General features: G+C 48.9%; 1 protein-coding gene across 3 annotated transcripts in view; it reads left to right on the top strand.

Moving 5' to 3' along the window:
- tmem107 (transmembrane protein 107) overlaps positions 1-17967 on the top strand; it is a 30254-nt gene extending 12287 nt beyond the window's left edge. For 2 of the 3 annotated variants that reach the window (XM_031899534.1, XM_031899535.1), the window contains exons 2-6: positions 4096-4190; positions 4534-4601; positions 5225-5325; positions 16290-16386; positions 17806-17967. In XM_031899534.1, coding sequence (XP_031755394.1) covers positions 4104-4190; positions 4534-4601; positions 5225-5325; positions 16290-16386; positions 17806-17875 — 423 coding nt within the window. In that variant the 5' untranslated portion in view covers positions 4096-4103 and the 3' untranslated portion in view covers positions 17876-17967. Of the gene's footprint in view, positions 1-4095; positions 4191-4533; positions 4602-5224; positions 5326-16289; positions 16387-16994; positions 17092-17805 lie in introns of all 3 variants that reach the window. The other variant, XM_004919391.4, reaches the window with a different exon arrangement.
- The last annotated feature ends 997 nt before the right edge of the window (positions 17968-18964 follow it).

The following is an 18964-nucleotide window of genomic DNA, read 5'->3' as shown; positions in this document are numbered from 1 at the left end:
GATGCTGGAATGGCAGTTGATGTCATCTACTTGGACTTTGCTAAAGCGTTTGATACAGTACCTCACAGAAGGTTAATGATCAAATTAAGGAATATTGGCCTAGAACATAATATTTGTAATTGGATAGAGAACTGGCTGAAGGATAGAGTACAAAGAGTGGTTGTAAATGGAACATTTTCTAATTGGACCAGTGTGGTTAGTGGAGTACCGCAGGGGTCAGTCCTTGGGCCTTTGCTGTTTAACTTGTTTATTAATGACCTGGAGGTGGGCATAGACAGTATTGTTTCTATTTTTGCTGATGACACTAAATTGTGCAAAACTATAAGTTCCATGCAGGATGCTGCCGCTTTGCAGAGCGATTTGACAAAATTAGATAACTGGGCAGCAAACTGGAAAATGAGGTTCAATGTTGATAAGTGCAAAGTTATGCACTTTGGTAGAAATAATATAAACGCAAACTATCTACTGAATGGTAGTGTGTTGGGGGTTTCCTTAATGGAGAAGGATCTAGGGGTTTTTGTTGATAACAAGTTGTCTAATTCCAGGCAGTGTCATTCTGTGGCTACTAAAGCAAATAAAGTGCTGTCTTGTATAAAAAAGGGCATTGACTCAAGGGATGAGAACATAATTTTGCCCCTTTATAGGTCCCTGGTAAGGCCTCACCTTGAGTATGCAGTGCAGTTTTGGGCTCCAGTCCTTAAGAAGGATATTAATGAGCTGGAGAGAGTGCAGAGACGTGCAACTAAACTGGTTAAGGGGATGGAAGATTTAAACTATGAGGTTAGACTGTCGAGGTTGGGGTTGTTTTCTCTGGAAAAGAGGCGCTTGCGAGGGGACATGATTACTCTGTACAAGTACATTAGAGGGGATTATAGGCAGTTGGGGGATGTTCTTTTTTCCCATAAAAACAATCAACGCACCAGAGGTCACCCCTTTAGATTAGAGGAACGGAGCTTCCATTTGAAGCAGCGTAGGTGGTTTTTCACGGTGAGGGCAGTGAGGTTATGGAATGCCCTTCCTAGTGATGTGGTAATGGCAGATTCTGTTAATGCCTTTAAGAGGGGCCTGGATGAGTTCTTGATCAATCAGAATATCCAAGGCTATTGTGATACTAATATCTACAGTTAGTACTAGTGGTTGTATTTATAGTTTATGTATGTGAGTATAGATTGGTAGGTGTGGGTTAGGTGTGCTGGGTTTACTTGGATGGGTTGAACTTGATGGACACAGGTCTTTTTTCAACCCTATGTAACTATGTAACTATGTAACTATATATTATATGAGAGGGTCCCTGGCCTGTATATACAGTAATAGGAGTCAGGGAAGCCTGTATATATTATATGAGAGGGTCCCTGGCCTGTATATACAGTAATAGGAGTCAGGGAAGCCTGGATATATTATATGAGAGGGTTACCGGCCTGTATATACAGTAATAGGAGTCAGGGAAGCCTGGATATATTATATGAGAGGGTCCCTGGCCTGTATATACAGTAATAGGAGTCAGGGAAGCCTGGATATATTATATGAGAGGGTTGCCGGCCTGTATATACAGTAATAGGAGTCAGGGAAGCCTGTATATATTATATGAGAGGGTTGCCGGCCTGTATATACAGTAATAGGAGTCAGGGAAGCCTGGATATATTATATGAGAAGGTCCCTGGCCTGTATATACAGTAATAGGAGTCAGGGAAGCCTGGATATATTATATGAGAGGGTCCCTGGCCTGTATATACAGTAATAGGAGTTAGGGAAGCCTGGATATATTATATGAGAGGGTTACCGGCCTGTATATACAGTAATAGGAGTCAGGGAAGCCTGGATATATTATATGAGAGGGTTGCCGGCCTGTATATACAGTAATAGGAGTCAGGGAAGCCTGGATATATTATATGAGAGGGTTACTGGCCTGTATATACAGTAATAGGAGTCAGGGAAGCCTGGATATATTATATGAGAGGGTTACCGGCCTGTATATACAGTAATAGGAGTCAGGGAAGCCTGGATATATTATATGAGAGGGTTACCGGCCTGTATATACAGTAATAGGAGTCAGGGAAGCCTGGATATATTATATGAGAGGGTTACCGGCCTGTATATACAGTAATAGGAGTCAGGGAAGCCTGTATATATTATATGAGAGGGTTACCGGCCTGTATATACAGTAATAGGAGTCAGGGAAGCCTGTATATATTATATGAGAGGGTTACCGGCCTGTATATACAGTAATAGGAGTCAGGGAAGCCTGTATATATTATATGAGAGGGTTGCCGGCCTGTATATACAGTAATAGGAGTCAGGGAAGCCTGTATATATTATATGAGAGGGTTACCGGCCTGTATATACAGTAATAGGAGTCAGGGAAGCCTGTATATATTATATGAGAGGGTTGCCGGCCTGTATATACAGTAATAGGAGTCAGGGAAGCCTGGATATATTATATGAGAGGGTTACTGGCCTGTATATACAGTAATAGGAGTCAGGGAAGCCTGTATATATTATATGAGAGGGTCCCTGGCCTGTATATACAGTAATAGGAGTCAGGGAAGCCTGTATATATTATATGAGAGGGTTGCCGGCCTGTATATACAGTAATAGGGGTCAGGGAAGCCTGTATATATTATATGAGAGGGTTGCCGGCATGTATATACAGTAATAGGAGTCAGGGAAGCCTGTATATATTATATGAGAGGGTTACCGGCCTGTATATACAGTAATAGGAGTCAGGGAAGCCTGTATATATTATATGAGAGGGTTGCCGGCCTGTATATACAGTAATAGGAGTCAGGGAAGCCTGTATATATTATATGAGAGGGTTACCCGCCTGTATATACAGTAATAGGAGTCAGGGAAGCCTGTATATATTATATGAGAGGGTTGCCGGCCTGTATATACTGTAATAGGAGTCAGGGAAGCCTGGATATATTATATGAGAGGGTTGCCGGCCTGTATATACAGTAATAGGAGTCAGGGAAGCCTGTATATATTATATGAGAGGGTTGCCGGCATGTATATACAGTAATAGGAGTCAGGGAAGCCTGGATATATTATATGAGAGGGTTACCGGCCTGTATATACAGTAATAGGAGTCAGGGAAGCCTGTATATATTATATGAGAGGGTTACCGGCCTGTATATACAGTAATAGGAGTCAGGGAAGCCTGTATATATTATATGAGAGGGTTGCCGGCCTGTATATACAGTAATAGGAGTCAGGGAAGCCTGGATATATTATATGAGAGGGTTACCGGCCTGTATATACAGTAATAGGAGTCAGGGAAGCCTGTATATATTATATGAGAGGGTCCCTGGCCTGTATATACAGTAATAGGAGTCAGGGAAGCCTGTATATATTATATGAGAGGGTTGCCGGCCTGTATATACAGTAATAGGGGTCAGGGAAGCCTGTATATATTATATGAGAGGGTCCCTGGCCTGTATATACAGCAATAGGAGTCAGGGAAGCCTGTATATATTACATGAGAGGGTTACCGGCCTGTATATACAGTAATAGGAGTCAGGGAAGCCTGTATATATTATATGAGAGGGTTGCCGGCCTGTATATACAGTAATAGGAGTCAGGGAAGCCTGTATATATTATATGAGAGGGTTACCCACCTGTATATACAGTAATAGGAGTCAGGGAAGCCTGTATATATTATATGAGAGGGTTGCCGGCCTGTATATACTGTAATAGGAGTCAGGGAAGCCACGTACCGGTGGGCCCCTTCCCTCACGTACCGGTGGGCCCCTTCCCTCACGTACCGGTGGGCTCCTTCCCTCACTTACCGGTGGGCCCCTTCCCTCACGTACCGGTGGGCCCCTTCCCTCACGTACCGGTGGGCTCCTTCCCTCACGTACCGGTGGGCCCCTTCCCTCACGTACCGGTGGGCCCCTTCCCTCACGTACCGGTGGGCTCCTTCCCTCACGTACCTGTGGGCCCCTTCCCTCACGTACCGGTGGGCTCCTTCCCTCACGTACCGGTGGGCCCCTTCCCTCACGTACCGGTGGGCCCCTTCCCTCACGTACCGGTGGGCCCCTTCCCTCACGTACCGGTGGGCCCCTTCCCATTTTTTCTCTTTTATTTTCCCTTCTGCAGGTTTTATCATGTCCGCCATCAGCAGCCTGGTGCCCTCTCGCTTCCTCACACTCACGGCTCATCTGGTCATCGTCATCATCATCTTCTGGTCAAGGGTAAGCAGCACCCAAGCTGGGGTTTGGCCAATGTAATGAACACCTCAGTGCCCTTTAAAGGGGTAGTTCACCTTAAAACTAACTTTAAATATGACATGGAGCCTGATATTCTGAGACAATTTGCAATTGGTCTTCACTTTTTTTTTATTTCCTGTGGTTTTTGAATGGTTTAGGTTTTTGTTCAGCAGACTTTCAGCATGTATCTGTTGCTAGGGTACAGATTACCCTAGGAACCAGGCAGTGGTTTGAATGAGAGACTGGAATGCTGCTGCCAGGCCCCACTCATCACCAATCTGTCCCTGCTAGCATGGAAACTGATAATATCTCAATTTTGTCTTATTAGGATAATAATGTCCTTGCCTGCTTACCCATCGACTTCACACCGCAACAGTATTCATCCCGGGATACAGAGTAAGTCCCAGCCTGCCCTACATGGAAAGTCGCCTTACTGTCATGATTTTTATGGGGGGGGATATCACTCCAACTTGCAGCGCAGCAGTAAAGTGTGCCTGAGTCTGAGCTTTCAGCCAGCGCTACACATTAGAACTGCTTTCAGCTAACCTATTGTTTCTCCTACTCCCATGTAACTGGAGGAGTCCCAAGCCGGACTTGGATTTCTTACTATTGAGTGCTATTCTGATACCTACTGGGAGCTGCTATCTTGCTCCCTTCCCATTGTTCTGCTGATCGGCTGCTGGGGGTGAGGGGGGGATATCACTCCAACTTGCAGCGCAGCAGTAAAGTGTGCCTGAGTCTGAGCTTTCAGCCAGCGCTACACATTAGAACTGCTTTCAGCTGACCTATTGTTTCTCCTTCTCCCATGTAACTGGAGGAGTCCCAAGCCGGACTTGGATTTCTTACTATTGAGTGCTATTCTGATACCTACTGGGAGCTGCTATCTTGCTCCCTTCCCATTGTTCTGCTGATCGGCTGCTGGGGGTGAGGGGGGGGGATATCACTCCAACTTGCAGCGCAGCAGTAAAGTGTGACTGAAGTTTATCAGAGCACAGTAACATTCTCCCTTCCTTTTACAGGTTAATCGTGGCTCTGTCGGTGACCCTCGGGCTGTTTGCTATCGAGTACGCCGGCTTCCTATCGGGCGTGTCCATGTTTAATAAGACCCAGAGCCTCCTGTGTATCCTTTCAGAGAAACCTACAGCTTACTTAGAATATCCATTTAGGATCTAAAATAGTAACATAGTAAGTTAGGTTGAAAAAAGACCTATGTCCATCAAGTTCAACCATAATGCCTATATATAACCTGCCTAACTGCTAGTTTATCCCGAGGAAGGAAAAAACCCCATCTGAAGCCTCTCTAATTTGCCCCAGGGGGGGAAGAATTCCTTCCTGACTCCAAGATGGCAATGGGACCAGTCCCTGGGGCAACTTGTACTAAGAGCTATCCCCCATAACCCTGTATTCCCTCACTTGTACTGAGAGCTATCCCCCCTACCCCTGTATTCCCTCACTTGTACTGAGAGCTATCTCCCCTACCCCTGTATTCCCTCACTTGTACTGAGAGCTATCCCCCCTACCCCTGTATTCCCTCACTTGTACTGAGAGCTATCTCCCATAACCCTGTATTCCCTCACTTGTACTGAGAGCTATCCCCCCTACCCCTGTATTCCCTCACTTGTACTGAGAGCTATCCCCCCTACCCCTGTATTCCCTCACTTGTACTGAGAGCTATCCCCCCTACCCCTGTATTCCCTCACTTGTACTGAGAGCTATCCCCCCTACCCCTGTATTCCCTCACTTGTACTGAGAGCTATCTCCCATACCCCTGTATTCCCTCACTTGTACTGAGAGCTATCCCCCCTACCCCTGTATTCCCTCACTTGTACTGAGAGCTATCCCCCCTACCCCTGTATTCCCTCACTTGTACTGAGAGCTATCCCCCCTACCCCTGTATTCCCTCACTTGTACTGAGAGCTATCCCCCTACCCCTGTATTCCCTCACTTGTACTGAGACCTATCTCCCCTACCCCTGTATTCCCTCACTTGTACTGAGAGCTATCCCCCCTACCCCTGTATTCCCTCACTTGTACTGAGAGCTATCTCCCATACCCCTGTATTCCCTCACTTGTACTGAGAGCTATCTCCCCTACCCCTGTATTCCCTCACTTGTACTGAGAGCTATCCCCCCTACCCCTGTATTCCCTCACTTGTACTGAGAGCTATCTCCCCTACCCCTGTATTCCCTCACTTGTACTGAGAGCTATCCCCCCTACCCCTGTATTCCCTCACTTGTACTGAGAGCTATCCCCCCTACCCCTGTATTCCCTCACTTGTACTGAGAGCTATCTCCCCTACCCCTGTATTCCCTCAGTTGTACTGAGAGCTATCTCCCATACCCCTGTATTCCCTCACTTGTACTGAGAGCTATCTCCCATACCCCTGTATTCCCTCACTTGTACTGAGAGCTATCCCCCCTACCCCTGTATTCCCTCACTTGTACTGAGAGCTATCTCCCCTACCCCTGTATTCCCTCACTTGTACTGAGAGCTATCTCCCTACCCCTGTATTCCCTCACTTGTACTGAGAGCTATCTCCCCTACCCCAGTATTCCCTCACTTGTACTGAGAGCTATCTCCCCTACCCCTGTATTCCCTCACTTGTACTGAGAGCTATCTCCCCTACCCCTGTATTCCCTCACTTGTACTGAGACTTATCTCCCCTACCCCTGTATTCCCTCACTTGTACTGAGAGCTATCTCCCCTACCCCTGTATTCCCTCACTTGTACTGAGAGCTATCTCCCCTACCCCTGTATTCCCTCACTTGTACTGAGACCTATCTCCCCTACCCCTGTATTCCCTCACTTGTACTGAGAGCTATCCCCCCTACCCCTGTATTTCCTCACTTGTACTGAGAGCTATCTCCCCTACCCTTGTATTCCCTCACTTGTACTGAGAGCTATCCCCCCTACCCCTGTATTCCCTCACTTGTACTGAGAGCTATCTCCCCTACCCCTGTATTCCCTCACTTGTACTGAGACCTATCTCCCCTACCCCTTTATTCCCTCACTTGTACTGAGAGCTATCCCCCCTACCCCTGTATTCCCTCACTTGTACTGAGAGCTATCCCCCCTACCCCTGTATTCCCTCACTTGTACTGAGAGCTATCCCCCCTACCCCTGTATTCCCTCACTTGTACTGAGAGCTATCTACCCTACCCCTGTATTCCCTCACTTGTACTGAGAGCTATCCCCCCTACCCCTGTATTCCCTCACTTGTACTGAGAGTTATCCCCCCTACCCCTGTATTCCCTCACTTGTACTGAGAGCTATCCCCCCTACCCCTGTATTCCCTCACTTGTACTGAGAGCTATCTCCCATACCCCTGTATTCCCTCACTTGTACTGAGAGCTATCCCCCCTACCCCTGTATTCCCTCACTTGTACTGAGAGCTATCCCCCCTACCCCTGTATTCCCTCACTTGTACTGAGAGCTATCTCCCCTACCCCTGTATTCCCTCACTTGTACTGAGAGCTATCTCCCATACCCCTGTATTCCCTCACTTGTACTGAGAGCTATCCCCCTACCCCTGTATTCCCTCACTTGTACTGAGAGCTATCCCCCCTACCCCTGTATTCCCTCACTTGTACTGAGAGCTATCCCCCCTACCCCTGTATTCCCTCACTTGTACTGAGAGCTATCCCCCATACCCCTGTATTCCCTCACTTGTACTGAGAGCTATCCCCCCTACCCCTGTATTCCCTCACTTGTACTGAGAGCTATCCCCCCTACCCCTGTATTCCCTCACTTGTACTGAGAGCTATCCCCCCTACCCCTGTATTCCCTCACTTGTACTGAGAGCTATCCCCCATACCCCTGTATTCCCTCACTTGTACTGAGAGCTATCCCCCCTACCCCTATATTCCCTCACTTGTACTGAGAGCTATCCCCCCTACCCCTGTATTCCCTCACTTGTACTGAGAGCTATCCCCCCTACCCCTGTATTCCCTCACTTGTACTGAGAGCTATCTCCCATACCCCTGTATTCCCTCACTTGTACTGAGAGCTATCTCCCCTACCCCTATATTCCCTCACTTGTACTGAGAGCTATCTCCCCTACCCCTGTATTCCCTCACTTGTACTGAGAGCTATCTCCCCTACCCCTGTATTCCCTCACTTGTACTGAGAGCTATCTCCCCTACCCCTGTATTCCCTCACTTGTACTGAGACTTATCTCCCCTACCCCTGTATTCCCTCACTTGTACTGAGAGCTATCTCCCTACCCCTGTATTCCCTCACTTGTACTGAGAGCTATCTCTCATACCCCTGTATTCCCTCACTTGTACTGAGAGCTATCCCCCCTACCCCTGTATTCCCTCACTTGTACTGAGAGCTATCTCCCATACCCCTGTATTCCCTCACTTGTACTGAGAGCTATCTCCCCTACCCCTGTATTCCCTCACTTGTACTGAGAGCTATCTCCCCTACCCCTGTATTCCCTCACTTGTACTGAGAGCTATCTCCCCTACCCCTGTATTCCCTCACTTGTACTGAGAGCTATCTCCCCTACCCCTGTATTCCCTCACTTGTACTGAGAGCTATCCCCCCTACCCCTGTATTCCCTCACTTGTACTGAGAGCTATCTCCCATACCCCTGTATTCCCTCACTTGTACTGAGAGCTATCTCCCATACCCCTGTATTCCCTCACTTGTACTGAGAGCTATCTCCCCTACCCCTGTATTCCCTCACTTGTACTGAGACTTATCTCCCCTACCCCTGTATTCCCTCACTTGTACTGAGAGCTATCTCCCCTACCCCTGTATTCCCTCACTTGTACTGAGAGCTATCTCCCCTACCCCTGTATTCCCTCACTTGTACTGAGACCTATCTCCCCACCCCTGTATTCCCTCACTTGTACTGAGAGCTATCTCCCCTACCCCTGTATTCCCTCACTTGTACTGAGAGCTATCCCCCCTACCCCTGTATTCCCTCACTTGTACTGAGAGCTATCTCCCCACCCCTGTATTCCCTCACTTGTACTGAGAGCTATCTCCCCACCCCTGTATTCCCTCACTTGTACTGAGAGCTATCTCCCCAACCCTGTATTCCCTCACTTGTACTGAGAGCTATCCCCCCTACCCCTGTATTCCCTCACTTGTACTGAGAGCTATCTCCCCTACTCCTGTATTCCCTCACTTGTACTGAGAGCTATCTCCCATACCCCTGTATTCCTTCACTTGTACTGAGAGCTATCTCCCATACCCCTGTATTCCCTCACTTGTACTGAGAGCTATCCCCCCTACCCCTGTATTCCCTCACTTGTACTGAGAGCTATCCCCCATACCCCTGTATTCCCTCACTTGTACTGAGAGCTATCCCCCCTACCCCTGTATTCCCTCACTTGTACTGAGAGCTATCTCCCATACCCCTGTATTCCCTCACTTGTACTGAGAGCTATCCCCCCTACCCCTGTATTCCCTCACTTGTACTGAGAGCTATATCCCCTACCCCTGTATTCCCTCACTTGTACTGAGAGCTATCCCCCCTACCCCTGTATTCCCTCACTTGTACTGAGAGCTATCTCCCCTACCCCTGTATTCCCTCACTTGTACTGAGAGCTATCCCCCTCCCCTGTATTCCCTCACTTGTACTGAGAGCTATCCCCCCTACCCCTGTATTCCCTCACTTGTACTGAGAGCTATCTCCCCTACCCCTGTATTCCCTCACTTGTACTGAGAGCTATCCCCCCTACCCCTGTATTCCCTCACTTGTACTGAGAGCTATCTCCCATACCCCTGTATTCCCTCACTTGTACTGAGAGCTATATCCCCTACCCCTGTATTCCCTCACTTGTACTGAGAGCTATCCCCCTACCCCTGTATTCCCTCACTTGTACTGAGAGCTATCTCCCATACCCCTGTATTCCCTCACTTGTACTGAGAGCTATCCCCCCTACCCCTGTATTCCCTCACTTGTACTGAGAGCTATCCCCCCTACCCCTGTATTCCCTCACTTGTACTGAGAGCTATCCCCCCTACCCCTGTATTCCCTCACTTGTACTGAGAGCTATCTCCCATACCCCTGTATTCCCTCACTTGTACTGAGAGCTATATCCCCTACCCCTGTATTCCCTCACTTGTACTGAGAGCTATCCCCCCTACCCCTGTATTCCCTCACTTGTACTGAGAGCTATCCCCCCTACCCCTGTATTCCCTCACTTGTACTGAGAGCTATCCCCCATACCCCTGTATTCCCTCACTTGTACTGAGAGCTATCTCCCCTACCCCTGTATTCCCTCACTTGTACTGAGAGCTATCCCCCCTACCCCTGTATTCCCTCACTTGTACTGAGAGCTATCTACCCTACCCCTGTATTCCCTCACTTGTACTGAGAGCTATCCCCCCTACCCCTGTATTCCCTCACTTGTACTGAGAGTTATCCCCCCTACCCCTGTATTCCCTCACTTGTACTGAGAGCTATCCCCCCTACCCCTGTATTCCCTCACTTGTACTGAGAGCTATCCCCCCTACCCCTGTATTCCCTCACTTGTACTGAGAGCTATCCCCCCTACCCCTGTATTCCCTCACTTGTACTGAGAGCTATCCCCCCTACCCCTGTATTCCCTCACTTGTACTGAGAGCTATCCCCCATACCCCTGTATTCCCTCACTTGTACTGAGAGCTATCTCCCCCTACCCCTGTATTCCCTCACTTGTACTGAGAGCTATCCCCCCTACCCCTGTATTCCCTCACTTGTACTGAGAGCTATCTACCCTACCCCTGTATTCCCTCACTTGTACTGAGAGCTATCCCCCCTACCCCTGTATTCCCTCACTTGTACTGAGAGTTATCCCCCCTACCCCTGTATTCCCTCACTTGTACTGAGAGCTATCCCCCCTACCCCTGTATTCCCTCACTTGTACTGAGAGCTATCTCCCATACCCCTGTATTCCCTCACTTGTACTGAGAGCTATCCCCCCTACCCCTGTATTCCCTCACTTGTACTGAGAGCTATCCCCCCTACCCCTGTATTCCCTCACTTGTACTGAGAGCTATCTCCCCTACCCCTGTATTCCCTCACTTGTACTGAGAGCTATCTCCCATACCCCTGTATTCCCTCACTTGTACTGAGAGCTATCCCCCTACCCCCTGTATTCCCTCACTTGTACTGAGAGCTATCCCCCCTACCCCTGTATTCCCTCACTTGTACTGAGAGCTATCCCCCCTACCCCTGTATTCCCTCACTTGTACTGAGAGCTATCCCCCATACCCCTGTATTCCCTCACTTGTACTGAGAGCTATCCCCCCTACCCCTGTATTCCCTCACTTGTACTGAGAGCTATCCCCCTACCCCTGTATTCCCTCACTTGTACTGAGAGCTATCCCCCCTACCCCTGTATTCCCTCACTTGTACTGAGAGCTATCCCCCATACCCCTGTATTCCCTCACTTGTACTGAGAGCTATCCCCCCTACCCCTATATTCCCTCACTTGTACTGAGAGCTATCCCCCCTACCCCTGTATTCCCTCACTTGTACTGAGAGCTATCCCCCCTACCCCTGTATTCCCTCACTTGTACTGAGAGCTATCTCCCATACCCCTGTATTCCCTCACTTGTACTGAGAGCTATCTCCCCTACCCCTATATTCCCTCACTTGTACTGAGAGCTATCTCCCCTACCCCTGTATTCCCTCACTTGTACTGAGAGCTATCTCCCCTACCCCTGTATTCCCTCACTTGTACTGAGAGCTATCTCCCCTACCCCTGTATTCCCTCACTTGTACTGAGACTTATCTCCCCTACCCCTGTATTCCCTCACTTGTACTGAGAGCTATCTCCCTACCCCTGTATTCCCTCACTTGTACTGAGAGCTATCTCTCATACCCCTGTATTCCCTCACTTGTACTGAGAGCTATCCCCCCTACCCCTGTATTCCCTCACTTGTACTGAGAGCTATCTCCCATACCCCTGTATTCCCTCACTTGTACTGAGAGCTATCTCCCCTACCCCTGTATTCCCTCACTTGTACTGAGAGCTATCTCCCCTACCCCTGTATTCCCTCACTTGTACTGAGAGCTATCTCCCCTACCCCTGTATTCCCTCACTTGTACTGAGAGCTATCTCCCCTACCCCTGTATTCCCTCACTTGTACTGAGAGCTATCCCCCCTACCCCTGTATTCCCTCACTTGTACTGAGAGCTATCTCCCATACCCCTGTATTCCCTCACTTGTACTGAGAGCTATCTCCCATACCCCTGTATTCCCTCACTTGTACTGAGAGCTATCTCCCCTACCCCTGTATTCCCTCACTTGTACTGAGACTTATCTCCCCTACCCCTGTATTCCCTCACTTGTACTGAGAGCTATCTCCCCTACCCCTGTATTCCCTCACTTGTACTGAGAGCTATCTCCCCTACCCCTGTATTCCCTCACTTGTACTGAGACCTATCTCCCCACCCCTGTATTCCCTCACTTGTACTGAGAGCTATCTCCCCTACCCCTGTATTCCCTCACTTGTACTGAGAGCTATCCCCCCTACCCCTGTATTCCCTCACTTGTACTGAGAGCTATCTCCCCACCCCTGTATTCCCTCACTTGTACTGAGAGCTATCTCCCCACCCCTGTATTCCCTCACTTGTACTGAGAGCTATCTCCCCAACCCTGTATTCCCTCACTTGTACTGAGAGCTATCCCCCCTACCCCTGTATTCCCTCACTTGTACTGAGAGCTATCTCCCCTACTCCTGTATTCCCTCACTTGTACTGAGAGCTATCTCCCATACCCCTGTATTCCCTCACTTGTACTGAGAGCTATCCCCCCTACCCCTGTATTCCCTCACTTGTACTGAGATCTATCTCCCCTACCCCTGTATTCCCTCACTTGTACTGAGAGCTATCTCCCATACCCCTGTATTCCCTCACTTGTACTGAGAGCTATCCCCCCTACCCCTGTATTCCCTCACTTGTACTGAGAGCTATCTCCCCAACCCTGTATTCCCTCACTTGTACTGAGAGCTATCTCCCCAACCCTGTATTCCCTCACTTGTACTGAGAGCTATCCCCCCTACCCCTGTATTCCCTCACTTGTACTGAGAGCTATCTCCCCAACCCTGTATTCCCTCACTTGTACTGAGAGCTATCCCCCCTACCCCTGTATTCCCTCACTTGTACTGAGAGCTATCTCCCCTACTCCTGTATTCCCTCACTTGTACTGAGAGCTATCTCCCATACCCCTGTATTCCCTCACTTGTACTGAGAGCTATCCCCCCTACCCCTGTATTCCCTCACTTGTACTGAGAGCTATCCCCCCTACCCCTGTATTCCCTCACTTGTACTGAGAGCTATCTCCCCTACTCCTGTATTCCCTCACTTGTACTGAGAGCTATCAGCCATACCCCTGTATTCCCTCACTTGTACTGAGAGCTATCCCCCCTACCCCTGTATTCCCTCACTTGTACTGAGAGCTATCTCCCCTACCCCTGTATTCCCTCACTTGTACTGAGAGCTATCTCCCATACCCCTGTATTCCCTCATTTGTACTGAGAGCTATCTCCCATACCCCTGTATTCCCTCACTTGTACTGAGAGCTATCCCCCCTACCCCTGTATTCCCTCACTTGTACTGAGAGCTATCCCCCATACCCCTGTATTCCCTCACTTGTACTGAGAGCTATCCCCCCTACCCCTGTATTCCCTCACTTGTACTGAGAGCTATCTCCCATACCCCTGTATTCCCTCACTTGTACTGAGAGCTATCCCCCCTACCCCTGTATTCCCTCACTTGTACTGAGAGCTATATCCCCTACCCCTGTATTCCCTCACTTGTACTGAGAGCTATCCCCCCTCCCCTGTATTCCCTCACTTGTACTGAGAGCTATCCCCCCTACCCCTGTATTCCCTCACTTGTACTGAGAGCTATCTCCCCTACCCCTGTATTCCCTCACTTGTACTGAGAGCTATCCCCCCTACCCCTGTATTCCCTCACTTGTACTGAGAGCTATCTCCCATACCCCTGTATTCCCTCACTTGTACTGAGAGCTATATCCCCTACCCCTGTATTCCCTCACTTGTACTGAGAGCTATCCCCCCTACCCCTGTATTCCCTCACTTGTACTGAGAGCTATCTCCCATACCCCTGTATTCCCTCACTTGTACTGAGAGCTATCCCCCTACCCCTGTATTCCCTCACTTGTACTGAGAGCTATCCCCCCTACCCCTGTATTCCCTCACTTGTACTGAGAGCTATCCCCCTACCCCTGTATTCCCTCACTTGTACTGAGAGCTATCTCCCATACCCCTGTATTCCCTCACTTGTACTGAGAGCTATATCCCCTACCCCTGTATTCCCTCACTTGTACTGAGAGCTATCCCCCCTACCCCTGTATTCCCTCACTTGTACTGAGAGCTATCCCCCCTACCCCTGTATTCCCTCACTTGTACTGAGAGCTATCCCCCCTACCCCTGTATTCCCTCACTTGTACTGAGAGCTATCTCCCATACCCCTGTATTCCCTCACTTGTACTGAGAGCTATATCCCCTACCCCTGTATTCCCTCACTTGTACTGAGAGCTATCCCCCCTACCCCTGTATTCCCTCACTTGTACTGAGAGCTATCCCCCTACCCCTGTATTCCCTCACTTGTACTGAGAGCTATCCCCCCTACCCCTGTATTCCCTCACTTGTACTGAGAGCTATCTCCCATACCCCTGTATTCCCTCACTTGTACTGAGAGCTATCCCCCCTACCCCTGTATTCCCTCACTTGTACTGAGAGCTATCTCCCATAACCCTGTATTCCCTCACTTGTACTGAGAGCTATCTCCCCTACCCCTGTATTCCCTCACTTGTACTGAGAGCTATCTCCCCTACCCCTGTATTCCCTCACTTGTACTGAGAGCTATCCCCCCTACCCCTGTATTCCCTCACTTGTACTGAGAGCTATCCCCCCTACCCCTGTATTCCCTCACTTGTACTGAGAGCTATCTCCCCTACCCCTGTATTCCCTCACTTGTACTGAGAGCTATCCCCCCTACCCCTGTATTCCCTCACTTGTACTGAGAGCTATCTCCCCTACCCCTGTATTCCCTCACTTGTACTGAGAGCTATCCCCCCTACCCCTGTATTCCCTCACTTGTACTGAGAGCTATCTCCCCACCCCTGTATTCCCTCACTTGTACTGAGAGCTATCTCCCATACCCCTGTATTCCCTCACTTGTACTGAGAGCTATCTCCCCTACCCCTGTATTCCCTCACTTGTACTGAGAGCTATCTCCCCTACTCCTGTCTTCCCTCACTTGTACTGAGAGCTATCTCCCCTACCCCTGTATTCCCTCACTGGTACTGAGAGCTATCTCCCCTACTCCTGTATTCCCTCACTTGTACTGAGAGCTATCTCCCCACCCCTGTATTCCCTCACTTGTACTGAGAGCTAACTCCCATACCCCTGTATTCCCTCACTTGTACTGAGAGCTATCCCCCCTACCCCTGTATTCCCTCACTTGTACTGAGAGCTATCTCCCCTACCCCTGTATTCCCTCACTTGTACTGAGAGCTATCCCCCCTACCCCTGTATTCCCTCACTTGTACTGAGAGCTATCCCCCCTACCCCTGTATTCCCTCACTTGTACTGAGAGCTATCCCCCCTACCCCTGTATTCCCTCACTTGTACTGAGAGCTATCCCCCCTACCCCTGTATTCCCTCACTTGTACTGAGAGCTATCTCCCCCTACCCCTGTATTCCCTCACTTGTACTGAGAGCTATCTCCCTCACTTGCTAAATACCCATCCAACCCCTTCTTAAAGCTATAATGACCCCTGGTGGCTGCCATTTGCTTCAAAATGGTCACATGATTGGAGTGTTGACCTATACTGCACAGTTATAGGGTTATATCACGCTGGCCATGTCTGGGCCACTGTTTACCCATTGGGCAGGCATGTTAAGACCTAGAGTTGCTGCTTACTCTCACCTAGCCATGGTTGGCGACATAGAGGGATGGTAAGGCCCAGTCTCTCTTTCCTGACTTCATATATAATGTTTAGCCTTAGTATGTGTGCCCTCCCTGGGGCAATAGGGCAGTAAGAGAGAGGGGTTCCATGGGTCAGGGTGCTGCTTTTCAATTGATTCCCTAACCCTGCCCTGTTTGGTGTAGCCGTGGGTGCCCATGCCAGTGCCAGTGTATCCCTCCTCTTCTTTCTGTTTGAGGGATGGCAGTGCTATCTCTACTGGTGGATTATGTCTTTTTGCAGGTGAGTTTGCGCCAGTGACGTGAAATAATCCAATTCTTCTTCCTTCTGATTGGTCTGTTTATACCCCCCACCCCCCTGCTTCTTCCTTAAAATACCCAGCAGCCGATCAGCAGAACAATGGGAAGGGAGCAAGATAGCAGCTCCCAGTAGGTATCAGAATAGCACTCAATAGTAAGAAATCCAAGTCCGGCTTGGGACTCCTCCAGTTACATGGGAGTAGGAGAAACAATAGGTTAGCTGAAAGCAGTTCTAATGTGTAGCGCTGGCTGAAAGCTCAGACTCAGGCACACTTTACTGCTGCTCTGCAAGTTGGAGTGATATCCCCCCCCCCCCTCACCCCCAGCAGCCGATCAGCAGAACAATGGGAAGGGAGCAAGATAGCAGCTCCCAGTAGGTATCAGAATAGCACTCAATAGTAAGAAATCCAAGAATCCAAGTCCGGCTTGGGACTCCTCCAGTTACATGGGAGTAGGAGAAACAATAGGTTAGTGCCCCATAAAAATCATGACAGAATCCCTTTGAACACTTTTCTCTCCTTGTGCCGGGACCCTGTATGAATGTAGATTATTTTGCCCAATAGCTTTGTCTCCTTAACTGGGTGCCATTAGCCCTGGCCGCTCACTGTGCAGCCTCTGTCAGCCTGTCCCTCTTTGTCTCTGAGCAATGGGAGTGCACCTCCTACTGGTATATCTTTGGATTCTGCAGGTACTGACATTGGGGCAGGGAAGGGGCAGCTAAGGAGGGAAAAACACTGCTATGCTCTGTCTTTAGCCAGGCTGCGGATCAATACAGCTTTTACATTATACACTATTTCGGTTGAAGACACACAGAGCTACTAGTAGCAGCTACTTGTTGTGGCTACTAAAACAGACAATGCTGATCATTTACTGATAATTGTCTCTATGTGTGTTTAGCAGAGGCAATTCTCAGAATTGTCTATGGCAGGGGATTTTCTGGTGTTTAGTAGGCGTGACAAGTAGCTGCTACTAGTAGCTCAGTGTGTCTTCATCCTAAGGGTGAAGACACACAGAACTACTAGTAGCAGCTACTTGTCGTGGCTACTAAAACAGACAATGCTGATCATTTACTGATAATTGTCTCTACGTGTGTTTTAGCAGAGGCAATTCTCAGTATTGTCTATGGCAGGGGATTTTCTGGAGTTTAGTAGCCGTGAAAAACTAGCTGCTACTTAGTAGCTCAGTGTGTCTTCACCATAAAAACCTACCCATCCATATACACACATATAATTTCTATTTATTATAATGATATTCTGTGCCAGACTGGGCCGCCTTTGGCCTGTGTGTTTGCTGCTAAATCCATTACTTTTGTCTCTCATTCTAATTTACCGACAAGCTGTTCAGTTTCTATTCCCTTACGGTAACAATTTCTGTTTTTTTATTTTTCTCCCACTTTTGCCAGCGCCCTGCCGGCATTCACAGAGATTATTATCTTTATTGCCGTGATTGGATGGAAAAGAAAACCTCTGTAATGATTTCGGGTTCCCAAATGGATACCGAGGGCTGCCCAGCCTTAGGGTGAAGACACACGGAGCTACTAGTAGCAGCTACTTGTCGTGGCTACTAAAACAGACAATGCTGATCATTTACTGATAATTGTCTCTACGTGTGTTTTAGCAGAGGCAGTTCTCAGTATTGTCTATGGCAGGGGATTTTCTGGCGTTTAGTAGCTGTGACAAGTAGCTAAGTAGCTCCGTGTGTCTTCACCCTTAGGGCGAAGACACACAGAGCTACTAGTAGCAGCTACTTGTCATGGCTACTAAAATAGACAATGCTGATTATTTACGGATAACTATCTCTACGTGTGTTTTAGCAGAGGCAATTCTCAGTATGCTCTATGGAAAGGTATTTGCTGGAGTTTAGTAGCTGTGAAAAAGTAGCAACTACTAGTAGCTCAGTGTGTCTTCACCCTTACAAGGCGGCTCCTAAATCCTCTGCAAATGACAATCTTCCCGCAAGAAAGATTCTGCCTGGTCGTCACCATGATTCTGTCCCTATTATGTTAAAGAACGGGGTCCGGTACAGCAGGCCTTTCTGTGAAGCTGTCAGTAGAACAGCGCCACCTAGTGCTGGCAATAATTACTTGGTGCTTCCCTGGGCTGGGCCTCATTATTTGAGGATAAGATTCTTATATCTGTGAGAAGTAACGAATGTGATGGGGTGTGCAACTATAACAGTGTCCCCCGGGGTGTGCAACTATAACAGTGTCCCCCCCGGGGTGTGCAACTATAACAGTGTCCCCCCGGGGTGTGCAACTATAACAGTGTCCCCCCCGGGGTGTGCAACTATAACAGTGTCCCCCGGGGTGTGCAACTATAACAGTGTCCCCCCCGGGGTGTGCAACTATAACAGTGTCCCCCCGGGGTGTGCAACTATAACAGTGTCCCCCCCGGGGTGTAACTATAACAGTGTCCCCCCGGGGTGTGCAACTATAACAGTGTCCCCCCGGGGTGTGCAACTATAACAGTGTCCCCCCCGGGGTGTGCAACTATAACAGTGTCCCCCCAGAGTGTGACTGGTCCGCTGTTTTGTCCCCACAGATCTATTTTTGTATTTTCTTC

Source organism: Xenopus tropicalis, chromosome 3 (genome assembly GCF_000004195.4).
Source record: "Xenopus tropicalis strain Nigerian chromosome 3, UCB_Xtro_10.0, whole genome shotgun sequence".
NCBI lineage: Eukaryota > Metazoa > Chordata > Amphibia > Anura > Pipidae > Xenopus > Xenopus tropicalis.
This window is presented reverse-complemented; position numbering and strand designations above follow the sequence as displayed.